We start from the raw sequence: 19501 nt of genomic DNA, 5'->3' as shown, positions 1-19501 counted from the left end.
CAGTATCGCTCAGAATAACTTTATTCTATACCAGTGCCAGAAATTTCACTGGATTCATTTATAGGAATTTCCAAACTACAGGTTGAACCTCTCTAGTCTGGCAATTTCTGGTTGGGTTATTTTCATAGTCTGTCATGGCCCACCCTGGCTTTGTGTAAGATGGAGCAGGAGTGGTCTTAATCTAATTTACACTTCTGGCACAAGGTCTCATCTCTAGAGCTCTGCAAATCCGTGGCTATCTGCTTTACATATGCAGGTACCTTCATCTGCAGATGTGAATTCAGATATCTGCAGATCATTTTTGCAGGTAAGGATGCAGATACAATTTTTGTATCCACGCAGGGTTCTATTCATTTCCTTTATGGCCCCTCCCACTTCCTCTCTCTCATTAGACGGGGGTGAGGATGTGCCTGGTGCAGGTGACTGTGAAACTAGCTTTGTGTCAACAGATATTTTGCCTACATTGAAGAACTCCAAATAGGTTAAGGCCAATCTGCATTGCATGAGAGAATCTGGCCCTCAGTTTTTTGAAGTTGATTGTGTTTCTGGTTACAGGCACAAAGGCAGATTTCCAATCCATTCTTTACTGTGGTGATGAGAGACCCAGGCAATGTGAAAATAAAACACCACCTTCTCTTAAGGATTCACACTGACAGTTGTGTGGGTATTTGCAGTTGAAGAGAATCTGATTGTATATAGCCAACTGGTTAGTGCTGTTTCTGGCTTGTCTGAAACACATTTCCTTTCCTTGTCACAACTCCCAGGTGCTACTGCTGAGCAAATACTAACATCACTGCCAGGACTATTTGAAAAGAACAAGAAACATGATTTGGGGTCACTGTATTCTGTTACCAGTGATGGGAGACACAACTCTGACTCAGGTTAGGGCGGGAGGGGTCATAATAAGGTTAAAAGAGAAGCATCCAGGAATTCTCTCTTGTCACATTTCACACTGAATTGATCTTGGTTTTGCAGATAATACATGATACTTTGGTGAATATCAAGAGACGTTTAGTTGCATTTACAAGCGAGGCTGAGCATAGACACTGAATCTATGGAAGCACCCATGGGGAAAAAGTACAAAGGGTGCTCAGCACCCACCAGGTGGGTCCCACGGATCAATCCCTCCCTCTTCCCTTGATTGCCACCTCCCCCCCAGTGATCAGCTGTTCAGTAGCATGAAGGAGGTGCTAAGATGGGGGAGAACAAAGAGCAGGAGCAGGAAGAAGCAGTGGCAGGATCGCCTGCTCAGGGTAGAGGGTGGGTGGGTGTGGGGCTTTGGGACAAGGGGTAGGATGGGGTGGGGGCTGGGTTTGGCTTAAGGCAGAGCAGGGATCGAGCACCCCCCGTGAAACCAGGAAATTGGCACCTCTTATTCACCCACGAACCAGTATAACTTGAACAAATATAAATAAAGGGCTGGGAATTTGCAAGAAAAGATGCTGAATGTTGCATGTATTTGTTCAAAGTAAAAAAAAAAAAGCTGATCAAGCAAGGGTTGTAGGGGAACCTGAGGGCACACAAATGATGTGTTAATCTGGCAGCCACAAAGCTACTTCCTTCCTAATCCATGCACATTTTAAGAGACAGAGGGCCTAGATCCAAACCTCACTGAGGTCAATGAGAGATCATACCTGTAGCTCAGAGCCTAATTACCATGAAGAAAAGATCTCTCCAGACATACACATTCTCTACCATGTTACATACATTAGGCAGCAGGGGTGTTGAGATTAACTGTTACTCTGTAGTGGATGATGCTGCCCTTCACTGAACCTTACTTGTGCCTATCTTTACCCTCCTACATCTGCCATAACCACCTTGAACATCTGACTGAGCAGCATGAAAGTACTTGCAGAATTAAGGCCAAAATGTGCTTAAAACAGTATCTGTAAATCCAGCACAATTTGGCAAATGTAAGAGATAGTTGCCTTTCACAGGGGCTGTGGAGGAGGCCTTGGTAAATTTGAACGGTGTGATTAGCATGCCGGCTGTCACAAAAACTGCTAAAGGAGAAGCTGTGTTAAAATCCATTTCCGCAAGATACACACATTTTCTTTTGGATGTATTCCACCAGCCCTGTTTCTTAAATCATTTTTTCTGGCAGACAGATTCCATTCTGGAAAAATGCATGACACCAGCTCAGTTTCCTGCCTGAAAACTCAACAGAACGCACAGCAAGACATAATGGTGTATGTCCTCTGTGGTTTCCTAAAAGTCACACCACAAGAATGTGAGAAGTGAATTTGAACATTTGGGGACACAACTGTCGAAAGGCAAGTGTGATACAGAAGATGGCAGTTTAGTCTGAACACTCCAATGTTCAAACAGTGGTGGGGGTCACTGATAAAAGGCTTGCCAACATAGGGGTTGCCAACATCTTAGAGGGGTTTCAGTGATGTCTTCATGTCTTACTAGATTTAAAGGATGAACCTTGGCAAACTCCCCCTGATGTTTCTCAGCACATCTCCAGCCAGCAGTTGTTCCATCTGCTACTGAGGCCGACTTTGAAGAATCCTTGCAAAGAGCAGTACAGGAACTTTATATTTTTCTAGTCAAAGGGGGGAAAAATCATGTGCTTTCAAAAGTGACCCAGATGTTTGCCACGACCCTGAAAAACTGTCACGCGGTGAGGCTGCCTCTTTTTCTGTGAACACCAGAGCATGTTTCCAAAGCTGTGCCAGTGTAAACTGTGGGCTGCAAGAGGAGATTCAGTAAACAAAACCTCCTGAAAGGTTGTCTGAGGCACTAACTATTCATGTATGGAGACTTTACATATTGCATCTTAACAAGGTTACTGCCACCTTTATGAACCAGGTTTCGTCTGGAAAAATTGGACTGTGAAACCCGGATAGGTCTTCATTAGTAACAGCTGAAAGAATGAGGTAAGACAAAGCAAACAGTGTTGTTGTAAGGGTTGGTGCAAACAAGCTTTGTAAAACCCAAGGAAGACTCATGTAGATACAAGGTGTACCACCATGTATTCCATACATGGCTTAAACATATAGAATTCAGTTTCATGTACTATCACACATTCACCATCATCTTCCTAGCTTAGCCCCTATCCAATTTTAGAAGGTTCAGTCTAATTAGTGTAGGCTCTATAAAGATTAGTTATCATTTAGTATTATGTGTGTGTGTGTGTGTGTGTGTGTGTGTGTGTGTGTGTATATATATATATATATATATATATATATGTGTGTGTGTGTGTGTGTGTGTAAATAAATCATGTTCCTATGCTGAGTTCAAAGCTCAGTATAGCACTTGCACAGCACCACAGGCAGGTCAGGTGACCTTTTTCCAATTCTCCTCTCCCTGGTGCTGAGGACAGACAAAGTGATATGTCTGTCATACGCCATTACCATTAGAACAGAATCTTGTTCTTTTATTACAACTGAACTCCGTCAGATTTCTCAGCAGGAATGCTAAGTGAAATCAATGTCTTGGGTTTCCAGGCTGAGCTTGGAGGTCACAGCCACTCTATCATTTCTCAGCATTATCCTTTCTCTCTCTCTCTGAGCCTCCAACTGGCACACAGCAGATTGAAAACAGCATGCATCAGAAGGCTCATGCTGCACAATTTTACAGCCTTTTGGAGCCCCCTTCTTTTCTAGTGGCCCACTCTATCCCCCCCCCCCCCCCAATTTGCAAATCAGTTCTGTTTGCATGCTTCTGCATAGTGGTAAGCCAAAGTCACTGGAACACCTATAAATAAGAAGCAATTAGAACAGAGCTGATTTTGACAGATACCAGGAGGATGGATGGTTTTGCCGACATTACCAGTCTGATAGGCCTTATAATTTCATGAATGCCATAGTAAATACTGTCCCCCATAAGTTCTCATAAGACATTCTGTTTGTGCCAGGTAGGTTCAAAACCGACATCAGGTCTTAAATGTAGTGGAATCTCTTTAACAAATTGTTGTCACATACAGAAAACCCCTGTAAAATTCACAACACTATCTTGTTAACTATACAAACAACTGAAGAAAAGTACATGGCTGGGGAACAACTATCTTTATGATTGACAGCTCTGCACTACATAAAAGAGATGCGGAAAATGTTCCTATGAGGAAAAACTTTGGGAAATCAAAAAATCTGCATTGAGAAGAGGAAAAAATAAATACAGACCTTCAGGTTGATCTGGGTCCTAAGTATTCCTTTCATTTTTTTAAGCATGGATCTCATTGAGCTGACAATGGTATTATTTATTTGTCAGGCTATTTTTAATCTGTACAGCTTCACTGTTAGGCTAAAAATTAAGATGCCACTGTCAATTCAAGGAATCTTTTCTGACTTGATAAAGGAAGTGGACAGCATGCTAGAGGACACCAAAGGAAAGGAAGGACACATTTCATCAACTTTTTCCTGTCACTTAAATGAGGGTGCTTTTTATTCAGTTTCCTTGCTAGTAATTTTACAATAACTAAGGTAGGGAGTGCCACTCCAAAATGTGACCAGTTTCCTTAGGTCACCTGAACAATAAATTGAGCCCATCTTATTTTGGCCAATGAGTTGATCTTTGGTCAGACAGAGCAGCTAAAAGATTAGATAACTCAGAGATACAAGTAACAATAAGTGGAATTTTCAAATTCATGTGACTTAGGAGCATGAATTCTATTTAAAAGTCAATGGGATTTGTGCTTCTAAGTAACTTTTGAAAATCCCAACTGGTATATTTTATTACATATCTCTTATTTATATATATTGCTATCTATATGTGGATAAAAACACACACGGTGGACTTTATTCTACAACCTGAGGTATATTTATACAAGTAGTTTCACTGAAAATCACTGGATAGTTCCATTGAACACAGAACATAATCTGTGGCTCAGGTTTCTTACCATTCAGCTCAGGATGAATAGGAGTTCCTGAATAGGGTTGCCAGGTGTCTGGTTTTCGCTGGACAGTCTGTTTTTTCCAGCCACTGTCCGGTAAAAAAAAACCCAGAAAATACTGGACATGTAAAATGTCTGGTATTTTCTGGTTCTCTAGCGTCTGGCGGGGGGAAGTGGGGAGTGTGGGTATTCATAAAGGCACAGCGCTTCCCCCCCCCCCCCAAGTTTGGTTTCCCAGGGTTTTTTTGGGAGGGTGGAGGGGTCCATGTTTGGGACTTTTGGTGAAAGTATCTGGCAAGCCTATTCCTGAAACACTTTCTATAATACATTAATGCTAACCCAAAAGATGAGGAAGCAATTTTCTTCATGTCCTTATGTACTGTACTGCATTGCATATCTGACTTAAATTGATCAAAGTCACAGATGTTGATTTAGCAACAGAAAAACATTTTGGTATGTTCATTTAATCTAGCTCAGTTTGTCCAGGCAAAGAAGATAGAGGGATTGTGATAGAGGAGCTTGAAAGTCAGGATAAGAATACTCAATTTACCAGACAGAATCGGATTTTGACTATCAGCAACCAAATCCTCAACAAACAAACTGCTGAGAAATTGCAGAATCTCAAGTTAATGTCACTTGGCCAATAGACCAGTGGAGTTTCAATATATTATGCAGATGTGATGTACTCTGTGCCTTTGTCTTTGCTGGAGCCAAATTGCCAAATATAGGCGATGTTTTGAAGATCTGATTATAATTGCTAACTTGGCCTTTGAAGAGACCTACTACTTGGAAGTTACTCTAGACCCCTACTTTATATAAAAAAGATTAAAATCTGTTCTTTGATACACTTGCCACCAATGGAAAGTAAGTCCTGCCACTGGATATGTGCATAGAGTCCCCACTGATTTCTGTGCATGAGCCCCAGGACAAAATTTGGCCCTGGATGGGATGCCACACTGCTATCATCTTTTGTTGCTCTGCCATTTATATGACTAAGCATTAAAGGGAAGGGGGATAGCAGTTGTGTGGAAGGCATGCAGCCCTAGTCTTTTGCATATTACCAAAGGATGGAAGAGAAATAATAATTTGTGGCTCAGGCATTAGATGAGACTCAGAAAAGCTGCATTCAGTTACAGCTGATACTGGCTTCCTCCATGACCTTGGACATATCACTTACTGTCACCATACCTGAATCCCCCATCGTTAAATGAGGATACAAGTACTTCCCCTATTTCATAGAGGCATTGTGAAGATAAATCTGATTCTCACATATCATATTGATAGAGACCACATAAATATTGAGACAGACATGCTCTGGTGCAAATCTGCTCATTTAAAATGGCACAATACCTTGCTTTTGGGTGGAGGACTGTTTGTGCTCTTGTCTGTGTGGATGCTGGTAGGGGATACAGCAGCACCAAGGTTGCCTTGGGGTATGCCAGGTATCTTGCCACCTGGAGATACTTGCATTGCAGCAAGCTGGGCAGCATACAACTGCTGTAAAGAAATCACAGGAGAGAGAGAGAGAGAAAATGAAACATTGCCAATAAACAAATAAAAAAACCTTTCAACAGTTTCTCCTACTGCAGATTCTGTATTTTTTTTTCTAGTTGCATACTTTTTTTTAATATAGTACACAGGCATATTACAAGACAGGAGCTGTTACCTCAACTTTTGTGAGTCATTCCTCAGGAGAGCAATGATAGACATCATATGTGAAATGGCCTCCCTTCAGGGCCCATCCAGGGATTCAAAACAAATGACAAATTGTCCAACTTCACATCTTGCCTGAGCCATTTGGTCAACTGTTTTGCTTCCTGAAAAGATGTGACCATAAGAGCATCTCACCTCACCAGTACTAACATTCCACCTGCTTACCATTATCATACTCTTCACTCTGCTAGTACGTTATATGCCTCTTCCTTACTGTATGTGTGGCTTGCCAATTTTGACTGTAAGGTCTTTGGGGTAGCGACTCTTTACTACTTTGTATTTGCCCAGAACCTAACACCATGAGGCCCTATTCTCAGGTTCTCCTCGGGCACTATTGTAATAAACATTAATAACAATAAAGTATTATTTTGCATGATATTACAGTAGCAACTGGGGGGCTCCAATCAAGATTGAGACCTCTTTATGTTAGGTGCAGCAGAAATATATGGTAAGAATAAAAAACAATGTTCTAAATATTAAAGGCCCTGAGCCATCAAGGGACTTAACGACATTTTAACTTTAGACACATAAATGATGTCACTACTCACATGCTTAAAGTTAAGCACTGGCTTAAATGTCTTGCTGGATTGGGGCCAAGAACTGGGAGGAAATAGGTAATCTGGCTGTGTATGCAAGTAACCTAAACTCACAAAGAAGAGGAGAAAACAAGCATCATGAGCAAGAAAAGCAGCATGTGATACAACACAGACTGATTCATGTATGGAGGAGAACAAGAATGAAGCCAGATAGAAGTCTAGTTAGCTCAGGGAACCATTGACAGGATAACAATCAGTTCGACATCAAGCCAGACCAGATCCACAGTGACCCAGCCTGGGGTATATGTTCCAAACAGGGCTCAGGAAAACAATATTTAACAGCCCTCAGTGGTACAAAGATACTGCCTCTGGGTATGTACACAAATATCACACTGAGAATAGATGCTCTATAAAGAATATAAGATAGTGTGGTCAAATGTGCAGATTTCATTGCCATGAATTTAGAATGACTGATATGGCTCCTGCAATAGTAAATACATGAGTGATCTATGAAAATCATCACAAACCTTAATAACTTACCACACTACCATGGTTTTTTTTCCTATGTGGCTTTTCTGTCTGTACTTGTGCCCAGTCCTGGTTATTTTTTTTAATCTAAGCTATTTTTGTTAATTTAAATTTAATTAATTCTGCCTCAAATCCTTCCTTATTTCCTCTTCTCCTTTTAATATGCTCATTTTTGTTTTTCAGGTTTTTTTATGTCTTCATTTTTTACCTCCACTTAGTTCTCATCTTTTTTCTTTACATCCATCTCTCCCCTTCTTCCTCCACACTCTTTCCTTCTCTTTCATCTATTTATGCGTTGTTTCATTCTCTCCCCTCTCTTCCTCACACACCCATTAATCCATTCAGTCTCCTTGTCATCTTCATCCAATCCCAGCCAACATCAGGCACAGTCACCCCAAAGCACAAAGTCGCCACAAATCACAGCGCTGGATGCAAAATAAATGTCTAAAGAGACAGATAGCCACTCTCGCTCACCCTTTAATGGGTCCTTAAAAAGGAGCCACTCTTGCAGCTATGCAGGGAGAAAGGAACGGGGGTTTTTGATACAACAAACAGGAGCTGCTGCAGCAGTCGTGCAAAGAGAACCAGGCTTCTTTCACCAAAGCAGAACTGGGTAGGGAGAGTGGCAGTTCTTCAATTGGCCAAAAGGAACACTGCTGCACAACAGATCAATGGATGAGGGGCAGCACATGTGGCCATTGCTGTACATGCCAGATGCATTTGGGGGTGGGGTGGGGTTGCTTTGGCTCTGCTGCTCCATTCCTGGGGCAGCTATCCAGGGAGCTGTCCAAATGGACCTATACCTGGGTGGAAGCAGACCAATGCCAGTTGGGACAGGGATCAGATCACTAGGTAAATGCCAGTCGGAGTCAGGCAGTAAAAGTAGTTTGACAGAAAGATCTGGAAAGGCAAAATGGGCAGTTCAACTGGAAGATAGTAAGGCCCCACAGATACCAGAGGAAGGGGTAAGGTATGAAAACATGGATTACACACCAGAGAGAAGATCAAGAAAAGCATTAATTACATAGGACCTTAAAGGTAATGCTGATGGTGTTTTAATTTGATCTAAAAGACACTATTTGCGCCGTGATATGGGAGTTGCGCTAATCAACTGACAGAGTTGAGGTCAGAGAAACAATATTTTCCCCTCAGAGCCCCATGGAAAAACTCATGTTCTATTATTTTTAACAGCAGATAATTAAATAGGATATTCACCCTGAAAGGAAAGGGGAGCACCTAATTTAAACAGGTCCATGACATTAGGTAGAATTTCCAATTTCTCCACTCCTTAGCCTCCTCCGAGTATTAGATAATGCATACCCACCTATACTGGGTATGTGTCACAAAGACTGAGAGTCTGTACTAAATAGCTTGGAAGCAATAAATCCTAGGTGAGAGCTGTTTGCAGTATTAACATCCAGCATTCCTGACAAGCTAAAAAGAAAGGCCCAGAATTAAATGGGCTTCAGAGGCTGAACTACCATAATCACCCGTATGGGCAGCAGAAGGCCTATGGGCAGCAAAAGGCCATAACATGAAAGAGTAAGTGAAACTTAAGTGATGTATAGGCCTCGTACTGGCCCTTTGTTCAGGGATAAATATTATCCTCAGAGTGATGATATCTTGAAGTGTTGACACATACTGGTGGAGCATGAGATAGGATGGGAGACATGGTGGAGGGAAAATTGGAATGCTACCACCTATGCTGAATCTGTTCTGCAATTTCCTGAATTGTCAAAGCTGATGTTTTCCACCACTATTCAAGCCATTACTGAACACAAATTTAAAAAGTAAATAAGTTCCAAGTTCCTTAACAAAGCAGAAACCTGGTTTTATGCTCCCAAACTATCAATTTTTGTTATTTTTTAAATGACATTGTGATTAGAGGACTACAGTGGCAGAATCTGGCCTAATGTACATAGTCAGGTACCAAAATCAAAGGTACAGGTAGAACCTCTCTAGTCAGACACCCTTGGGATCTGACCAGTGCTGAAGCAGAGAATTTGCAGGCCCACTGCACTTCCACTGCTTACTGGGCTCCTAGAAGGTATTTAAGGATCAATTTGAGCTAAACAACGGCATAGAACACCGAAAACCAGGATTGGTGGCTGTAAACAAACATTATGGGACTGTGGGAAAGTTGGCCATACCCATGATAAGTGGACATCCGGCTAACTAAAATCATGCTGGACCATGGATATTGCTGGACCAGAGTGTACTGGATTAGAGATGTTCAACCTGTAGGAGCAGTCACTGCAAATAACTACACTTGCTTGTGATACTATACACTCTTGCTCCAGTTTTTAAAAATGGTGTAACTGATTTTTTAATAAATAAAAAGTTAGGAAGCCTAAATGTCGCCAAGCTGTGCACTGATGATGGGTTGGATTCTTAATTAGGTAGTGAGATAGTTCCCATAGGTATGCCCATAATTAATAAAATACAATATGTAGGACATATCTCAGCTTGCCATTATTGAATATATCTATTTAAATTTAATAATTTCCAGGGATGACAATTTATGACAAACAAAAGGACACTGATATGGACTGATGCTGTGAATCGAGATGGCTAACCAAAAACAAAGAGAAGAGTTTATGGATATAAATAAATAAAGCAATCAATCTCAAATAAAGGGACAGTTCTCTTGTGAAGTCCACAACAGAGAACCTCAACATCTGGAGTAAAGTGTATGCATTGGTAAGGCCATGAACAGTCTTTATCCTAAATTGCTGAGTCAACACAGTCTGTATTCTGACATCAGACAAGATGTGTGTATTCTATGGATCCTCAGACCTTTCATCTCAAAAATGAAATGGATGTAATTTAATCTATATAATTGCTGGAATAAACCATTTTGAGCATCCTTAAAATATATGTCCAATAGGGAACTTCCCCAATAGGGAACTAGGAAACTAGGACTTACGGAGACCCATAAACCATTGACTGCTTTACCTTAACCAATATATTTAGTTGGTATAAACTGACACAGCTTAATTTATTACAATGGAGTCAATTTATGCAATAGTTTATTTTTGCTATCTATGACAAAAAAAGGATAATATTCTCCATGTATTAGGACAGACTATTACTATGGTCTTTTTTCTTTTTCAAAAAGGGTAGAATTGGGTATTTAAAACAATTAAATCTTAACTTCTATCATTTATTTATAACCAAATAATCACCTTAAAGATGCTCTGCCCATATGGAGTATTACCTGTTTACTGTCTTCTCATTAAACTATTATGAAAATCTGTGTACATGCTACAGCATCAGAGCAAAAGAACAACCGGTTGCACTTCACAATGAAAGCCAGTTATTTTTATATTATTGAACCTATCTCTGTTCTTAAGCCATTAAGCGCTTCTCTCTCCTTCCCCACAGGTCATCACCTAAAACATTTATAATTCATCCTGTATATTAACCAGGAATATTCTGCTGAACTCTCCACTGCTCGCGGCACTTGGCTTGATGACTGTGTAGTTCATCAATTGCACAGCTTTAAGGTTAGACTGGCTTTGAATACTTCCCCCATGGGCACTGTTATTATATGTTAACAATGCTCATTACTACTTTGAGGATAAACTAAAAATGAAATCTTGTTCTATTAATAAGGGCAATGAGAATGAGATTTAATAGCAATTTTTAAAAGATTTGAAAATATAGACTTTAGAAATTATATATGTGATTTTATAATACCATACTAGGATTAAAATACTTTTTATTTGTGAGGTGTTGAGGTAAATATCTTCTCTCAAAAAAGGAAGAACAAAATCAAGAGGCAATGGATACTGAATCAGTTAGGGTGTGTCTACACAGCACCCTTAGCTTGAAACACAGTGCCAAATTTTGAAATAACTCGCTATTCTGAAATGCCCTATAACTCTTGTGGAATGAGGGTTATCAGGATGTTGGAATAAGTTGCCCTTTTATTTCAAAATCTATTTAGATGCAGAATAGCTATTTCAGGATACTTCCGGTATCCTGTGATTTCAAAGGAGTTCATAGGGATGAATTTGGATCCTGTTTATAAATGTCGATTGATCCAACATTTCAAAATCTGTGTCATTCTGAGTCTCATCATTAAAAATGGACACCTGAATGGGACTTGTTCTGACTTCATACATGATAGCTTTGATTTTTTTGCATGATTTGAATGATTTTTTTAATCAAAATACATGAATTTAATCTTCTTCACTAATAATTTGATGCTTATCTTCAGAAACATATCAGGTGTACCAAGGGAAGTCTGTGTGGGAAATGAAGTCTGTGTGAGTTTGGATGAATTCATTACTCATTTCTGAAAAGCAGTTGGAGAAGTTAGAAAAAAGGAAGAATTCACCCAAACCAACAAGTTCCATGCAGCTTCCGCTTGAATATTCTTTTAAAATACTAGTGATATGGAGAAAGCTGCCCCATCAACAATACGTAGTAAATCTATCTAGATTTCACATACTCAGAGTTCTTCACCAAAGCCTAATATATGAAAGGTACAAATATTAGACATTCTTTTGGTCACTTGCCATCTCTTTTTTCCTTCAAAGTCTTAGAACATAAGAACGGTCATAATGGCTCAGACCAAAGGTCCAACTAGCCCAGTATCCTGTCTTCCAACAGTGGCCAATACCAGATGCCCCAGAGGGAGCGAACAGAACAGGTGATCGTCAAGTGATCCCTCTCCTGTCACCCATTTCCAGCCCCTGACAGAGGCTAGGGACACCATTCCCACCCACTTATGCTACTTTTTCTACACTATCAAGTTTTGTCACCAAAAATCTTCCTTTTGGCAACAAAACAGTGAAAGCGTAAACACTGCAAAGTGACTTTTGTTGGGAAAAAAGTCCAGTTTTGGCAACAAAAAACTTCCACTCATACGAGAGACTTTTTTCTTTTCCCCTTCCTTTATTGTTGACCAAGAGACAGTTATTTATCTTGGGATTCCCTCCGAGTTCTCCCACAGCCTCCTCAGCACCTGGGAGCGGCATCATGAGTAGCTCTGTGAGCTCTCCGTGCTGAGCAATGTCAAAGCAGCACTGTGTCTGTCCCCCTTCTACTGCAACAGAAGTCTGCCAGCCACTATGTTCCCAGTGCAGGGCAGAACAGGAGCATTCCAATGATTTGTTCTTTGAATATGTCTACATGATAGAGTTTTGTTGGAAAAACGGCTGTTTTTCCAACAAAACCTGAGTCATATCCACATTGCAATTGTGATCTTCCAAAAATAAATCGAAAGAACAGAGCGGTTTCTGTGGCGTTGGTACTCCTCTTTCTACTAGGAAGAAGCCTTTTTCAAAAAGAGTTCTTTTCGAAAAAGGCGTGTGTGGACGGGGCAGAGGGGGTTCTTTCAAAAGAAAAGGAAAAAGCACAGGTACTCTGGTGGCCATTCCGTCCATAGTAATCACAGCTTAAATGTGAGATAGCGTCCGTTCAGTGTGTGCACGCTATCTTTCGAAAAATCAGATAACTTTTTTGATGCGCTTTTATGTGCAGACACTCTCTTTCGGAAGATGCCTGCAGTCTAGACATTGCCTCAGTTTATTCCCCAAAGAGTATCTACACAGGCACAGACATTTGAGTGCTCAGGTGGCTATTTTCTTGCTTAAACATGGGATTTTGAATACCAAAGGGTGCATAGGTACCAATCTAAGAAGTTATTTTAAAATCTAGCCCCCATTACAAACTAGATTTTACTCAACTATAATGTCTGAGTTTGTCAGTTTTCATGTTAGGGAACCATAATATAATGATCATATAGCACAGGATCACTGTCGTCACTCACATCTTTTTATGTATATTTTTCTTTAGGACTTCAGTGGTCCAAAGTATTGGCCAATGATCATTGATTTATCTTCAGTGTGCCCTTATCCCATCCAAAGCACATTAATACAGTGCCAGGCACAATGCATAAAGAGAAAGAAGTTTTTCAAGGTATCAAAAGTGATATCTTTGACAGCATCTACTTGGATGTACCATGTTCAGGCTTTTTAATACGTATCTGTCATAGTTCTCAGAAGCTCCTGTGAACATCCACATTGTAAACATTGACAGAAGACTATTATGTAGACTCTACAGGGACTATGATGCATGTAGTTGTTCCTATTTATGGCCATAATGATCACCTAACTTCTCTTTAAATTCCAACTACAGTTTGTACTATATTTCTGTAGTTTAGAGAAGAAAGGCATAAAGGGCTGGAAATTAAAGTCAGACAAATTCAAATCAGATTAAAATTAAGGCACTTTTTTAACAGTTAGGGTGCTTAACCACTGTAACAAATTTCCAAAGGAAGTGGTGGACTCTTTCTGTTGAAGTCTTCAGATCAAGATAAGGCTTTTTGAAAGGAAAACATTGAAATGTTACCTTTTTAATGGCATATGCATGAGTGTGCATAAAACAAGGGAGGTGAGGGTTATGCAGGAGACCAACAGTGATGTGGCATTTTAAAGGCCAGAATTTGCAGTGTCCATGGGTTTTTTCAGTATTTTGTAATAAAGATCAAGGGTTTGTGTGGGGGTTTCACAAAGAGAATCAAGTCATACAATTGTATCAAAGTAGTTCTTCTTTTAGAAGTCTGAAGTCAGTAAAATGTTGTGGACATTGTATTGTTCTATGAAAAGCTCACACTACCTATTTGTTTACTATTAGGATGTTTTTAGAGCTTATTTAGGAAATATCCAGATCCCTGGCAAATAGCTTGGAGCACTTGACTTTAATAAATTGTAATTCCCCTTTTGCAAGAGGAAAATTCTGAGAGTGGCCATTTGGCAAGTCTTACCTCATAGTATCCTGCTTTACTTGACTGATATTGAACATAATCATTCACTTTTTATCCATTAAATGAGTAAAGTAGTTAATAAGCAAACATGGGAAGCAGATTTACTGTAAATAAGGTTCCACACATTTCAGACCGCTGAACTATAATTAAGACATTCCACTACTTTACACACTTCTCCTTAAGCAACTCTTTCCCCAGTGTTATTTATAGATTTTCTGTTTGTGTTTTAAGTTCCAATATACAACAGGGAATTAAAACAGGAATATGCTGCGTTGTTTTAGAATGGATGTTGAATCAATGACTGTCAGTCTGAACACTTCTTTCTTCTGTATTAAGAAAGAAAGCTCACAATCTTTCAATTACATCTGTGCTGGTGGACCTATGCATATGGGCAGAGCCTGGAGTCTCACATGGACCTGGAGTCTCACATGGACCAGGAGTCCACTTGTATGGATGCAGTTTTGGGATCAAGGTCTGAGCATTGTGATGGTAACAATTCCTAAATGTTTCTTAAAAAAATTGTCCTCACCCTCTCATCAAATAAAGGCAGCAACATCTCTGAAGAGACTTATCCTACACAGTACTCTGAAACCACATCTAGCCTGCACTAGAAACCAAAGAAAACATAGTCCACAAAACAACTAGAAGCTCTCCTTATCAGTTAAGAGATCACTCTGGAAATCTGACAGTTGAGAGCTGTTGGTCTTCTGACTTCAGACACTGCAGAAGTTTTCTAGAGAAGGCCATATCATGGAATGGGTGGAAGCAGATAACATCAAAATGTAGTTTACAGAAATTTCACTTCTGTAATTTTGCAAGTTAATGGAATTTCCAAGAGTCCAGTGCTAGGTATGCCCTTATGTCATAATTAAAGCACTTGTATTCTCTTTCATAGCTTCAGCAAGGGTACCCAACTCTCAGGCTTCGGGCTTCCCTGTCCATCACCTGCAAAGGGTGTAGATGTATGTCCCTTCCTCTTCTGACCAGCATATTTCCTGAATGAACAGCACTGGCCTGCTAAACCCAGGGTTGTGAGTTCAATCCTTGCGGTGGCCGTTTAGGGATTTGGGACAAAAATTCATCAAGGATGGTACTTGGTCCTGCTGTGAAGGCAGGGGACTGGACTCGATGACCTTCCTAGTTTGAACTACCGTTACTCCTCATTCCACGAGGAGTAACAGTAGTTCGGAAGCCTAGTTCGAACTACCTAGTTCGTGCCGCGTGTAGCCGCACGGCACGGGGTTCGAACGAGCGGGGATTTAAAAATGGCGGCGCCCCGCTTATGCAAATGAAGCCCGGGAAATTCAAATCCCGGGCTTCATTTGCAATTGCGGTATGCCTACATTACCCCGCTAGTTCGAACTAGCGGGGTAGTGTAGACATACCCGGAGATAGGAAGGCTACAGAATTGGGCACATATTTCCTATGTTTTATTTGCTTCCTTACCTCTGTTTTCCTTTGAGTTTTGAGTATAGAACGCATGCAGAAAAACACAATCTGACCCAACTGTGCTTTAAGAAAAATTATGAAGTCAATGCATTCCACATGATTTCAGAAATGGATCCAGGTTTGATCTAAAAGCTTATGAGTCTCAATGGATCTTTTGACACACCTGGTTTGAGTTTTAACTTGGTAACAAGTTTAATTTTCCATACAGTTAGTTTCTGTTGTAAATTGTTGATCGTTCTACTAGTCCTCGATTCAGACAGTACTTACGCAGATGCCTAACTCAGCAAGTCTTCTGCTGACTTTAAGGGGGCTATTCAGATGCTTAAAATTAGGGACAGGCTGAACTGGGGCCCTAATAACTACAGAATCAAACAGGAGGAGATGCTGGATTGTGAGGGAGAAGGCCCTTATTTCGTATTGAAATCTGAGGATAGCTAAAGAAACAGAAAAATACTGAGGGCATTTCTATTTGGATGTTTGCTTTATTATCTGAAAGTCCCACTTTTAGGAAACAAATGGAAACACAATTGGGTAATTTGCAAAATTATTTATTGTTCTTCAAAAATGGGTGTGGCCTGTAAAACTCAGAGATAGCTTGTAAAACTCTAAAGAGATTGAAACCTCTGTGAAGCTCTGGCAATCATCTCAGGAAACAGTGAAAGAGGCAGCTTTCTGGTTCATCCTATTACTTCCATATTTGCACTGATGTAATGGGAAGAGTGACACTTTTTATATCCCATTAGAACATGTGCGGAAGTTCACTGCTTAGGGACTTTATTCCCTCAGAAATGATCTCTGCAAAATTTTGAAATCCCTTAGGCCTCAGTTTCTGACTTTATATAATGAAACCGCAAACACTATGATCAGATGAAAATACATGGTCTGACTTCAGCCCACACATAAAATCTGACTGAAACTCACTCCATGTATCTTTTGGCACACAGTTTACTGTTAGCTTTCAAGTAAAGCAGGCACAATTAGATGGGTTGAAATGAAATGGAATTAAATTCTTAACTCTTCACTTCCTCTATTTCTAGAGTAAGCTGCTGGTTCTCCACTTCAGGGCAAAGGAAGTTTCTCAGAAACAAAGGAATTCATTGGTTTAACGCTTTTCATTCACCTGACAGCAGCGCACAGGCCAGAGTCTGCTCCTAGATGCAGTAAGGCTGTGTCCAGACTCAGGGGTTTTTTCGGGAAAAGTAGCCTTTTTCCGAAAAAACTTCACCTGCGTCTAGACTGCAGCTGCATTCTTTCAAAATTAAATCGAAAGAACGCGGCTTTTCTTTCGACGGCGGTAAACTTCATTTCACGAGGAAGAACGCCTTCTTTCGAAAGTGCTTCTTTCGAAAGAAGGCGTTCTTGAATGTAAATAGGGCTTCTTCGAAAGAGAGCATCCAGACTCACTGGGTGCTTTCTTTCGAAAAAGCGGCTTGCTCTTTCGAAAGTTCCGCGTGCAGTCTAGACGCTCTGAACTCTCCAGCCTCACCCAGAACCTTCACTGAACATCAGGAGCTGCTCCATACTGTGGTCCAAAATCAAATTGACCACATTTCAGAGTTCTTAATAAATCGAAAATGTTTTTAAAAAGTTTGTTTAGGGTCAGAGGAAATATTTAGTTTGAAAAAAAACATTTTGCCCACCCCATCCTGGTATTTTTAACCTCAGTTAATAAAATCTCTCTCTCTATATATATATATATTCACACACATATATACATAACACATAAATACAAACAACTAAGGAAACAAAGAGCCTAATTTCACATCACAGCCAATGGCAGTGTCCCTGCCTTTATGCTCAAATAGCCCAATGATTAGCTCACTCAACTGGAAGATGTGACACTGATGCTTGTAGGTGACTGCCCAGACCCCCAGACAATTGGATCGCCTGTTGAAGCTGCTTTGTTTTAATAAATACAAAGCACTTGAACCCGAGTCTTTCCCTTCCTATGTGGGCACCCTAACTAGCAGTCAATACATTTTCTCATTTTACAATTTCTCATTTTACAGTCAATATCGATATTTTCTCTCTCTCTTCCCAGCCCGATGATTACGAGTATTTTATACAAAGTGGAATCACTTCAACAGAACAATCTGAAAGAGACCCCCACACCAGAAATCCCAATTGTGTGTATTGTTTCTGGTTCTCAAGGTCCCTTGTAAATCTAGCCTCAACATTTTGAAACTATTTGGCAAATTCATGTCGGCCTGAAATTGTATTGTTTGGCAAAAAAGTGTTCAATCAAAAATTGTTACCTAGTGCTATTTCAGACAGGAGATAAGTGAGGGTTAAAATCATATGTGCAATGTATTATCTGTTACTGAATTTCTTTGTTTAAATTTAATTAAATAGACTTAATTCCAGTAAAATATACTCCAGCTAGCCAGCCTAGAAAGAGTCACGTTTCTCAACTAGTATACTTCAGTCCTGACTACATCAAGAAGTAAGAGAACAATTCTTTCCACACGATTATTCTCTCTTCTTTGATGTGACTGCCAGCAAAGATGTGAAATAAGATATTGGTCCAGATCAGCATTAGCTCTACTGAAGAGATAGAGTTGTACTGTTTTCCTCTCACTGAAGAGCTGGTCTTCAGTGATAAGGGAACTTATTCAACAGAAACATGACGGAAAGCTAGAGACAAAGGAACCAACAGCCATCCCGGACCTCTGGGCAAAATGGGGGAGGCTACCTCTCTGCTCCCAGAAGGGGCGGGACCTTGGGCAGAGGAGATGAGGCCAGGGCCAATATGCATGCCACAGCCGCCACCCCACAGCCCTCAGCGCCGCCTGGAGCACGGCACGCCCCCACCCATCCCTTCTAGTCACCCTGAGCACTCCACGCAGCTCTCCGGCGACGATTTAAAGGGCCTGGGGCTCCAGGTGCTGCCCCTTCCAGCTGCCACAATAGCAGTGGCCAGGAGCTCAGGGCCCTTTAGAATTGCTGGGTCCCAGGGTAGTTGCCTTCTTTGCCCCACCTCCCCGTTGGTGGGCTAGAGATAATGGGATCTGTAATCCATTACTATATCTGAGCCACCTAGCCCTATTTATTTAAAGTGGAATTTTGTAGCTGTTTTGAGTTGTTGAGCAAAATCTTCAAAATTCCCTAGGAGATTTAGTAGCTCTCATATACCTGAGCAATTTAGCTGCTTTTGGAAAGGTGACCCTATTTATCTATCCTTAGTATGGTGCTTTACTGCATTAGTGTGGATGTGTTTATCCAAAATCACTGTAAACTGAAATAACTGTGCACGCTCATGAGAGAGTTTTCAACTGTTAATAGTACAGGTAGTCATAAAAAGAGACCAATCCACGTTTTAAATTAATCTCCTGCAAATTTGGATTTAGAAGAAAGACAGCAGCAATTTCTGTTTATGATCCAGAATCTGTAAAAAAAAAAATTTTCCTCGCTTCTCTGACTTAAAAGCAGCCAAAATTGATTTAAAAGCAAATACTTGTCTGTAAAGGAGAAGGGGTGGGTGAACAGAAGTGTTTGCAACGGAAAAGCTGAGAAATTCTTAACTAGAGTTGTAGTGACATGAGCAACTATCATGAAGTAATAATAATAATATGAGGCAGAAACCTTTGCTCATTATGTTATCCCTAACTCAGTCTCATTTCACTTGAATACTTGGGTTTGATGAGGGGAATTAACAAGGGAGGT

General features: G+C 40.4%; 1 protein-coding gene across 18 annotated transcripts in view; it reads right to left on the bottom strand.

Annotated features, from left to right (window-relative positions):
- The window catches only part of SOX5 (SRY-box transcription factor 5), an 895980-nt gene that overhangs the window by 72310 nt on the left and 804169 nt on the right, over positions 1-19501 (bottom strand). For all 18 annotated transcript variants that reach the window (XM_089769671.1, XM_089769670.1, XM_075898182.2 and 15 more), the window contains one exon: positions 6188-6334. In XM_089769671.1, the coding sequence (XP_089625797.1) occupies positions 6188-6334 (147 nt within the window). The remainder of the gene's footprint in view (positions 1-6187; positions 6335-19501) is intronic.

The sequence above is a fragment of the Pelodiscus sinensis genome, chromosome 1, assembly GCF_052426305.1.
Source record: "Pelodiscus sinensis isolate ZL-2025 chromosome 1, ASM5242630v1, whole genome shotgun sequence".
Classification (NCBI taxonomy): Eukaryota; Metazoa; Chordata; order Testudines; family Trionychidae; genus Pelodiscus; species Pelodiscus sinensis.
This window is presented reverse-complemented; position numbering and strand designations above follow the sequence as displayed.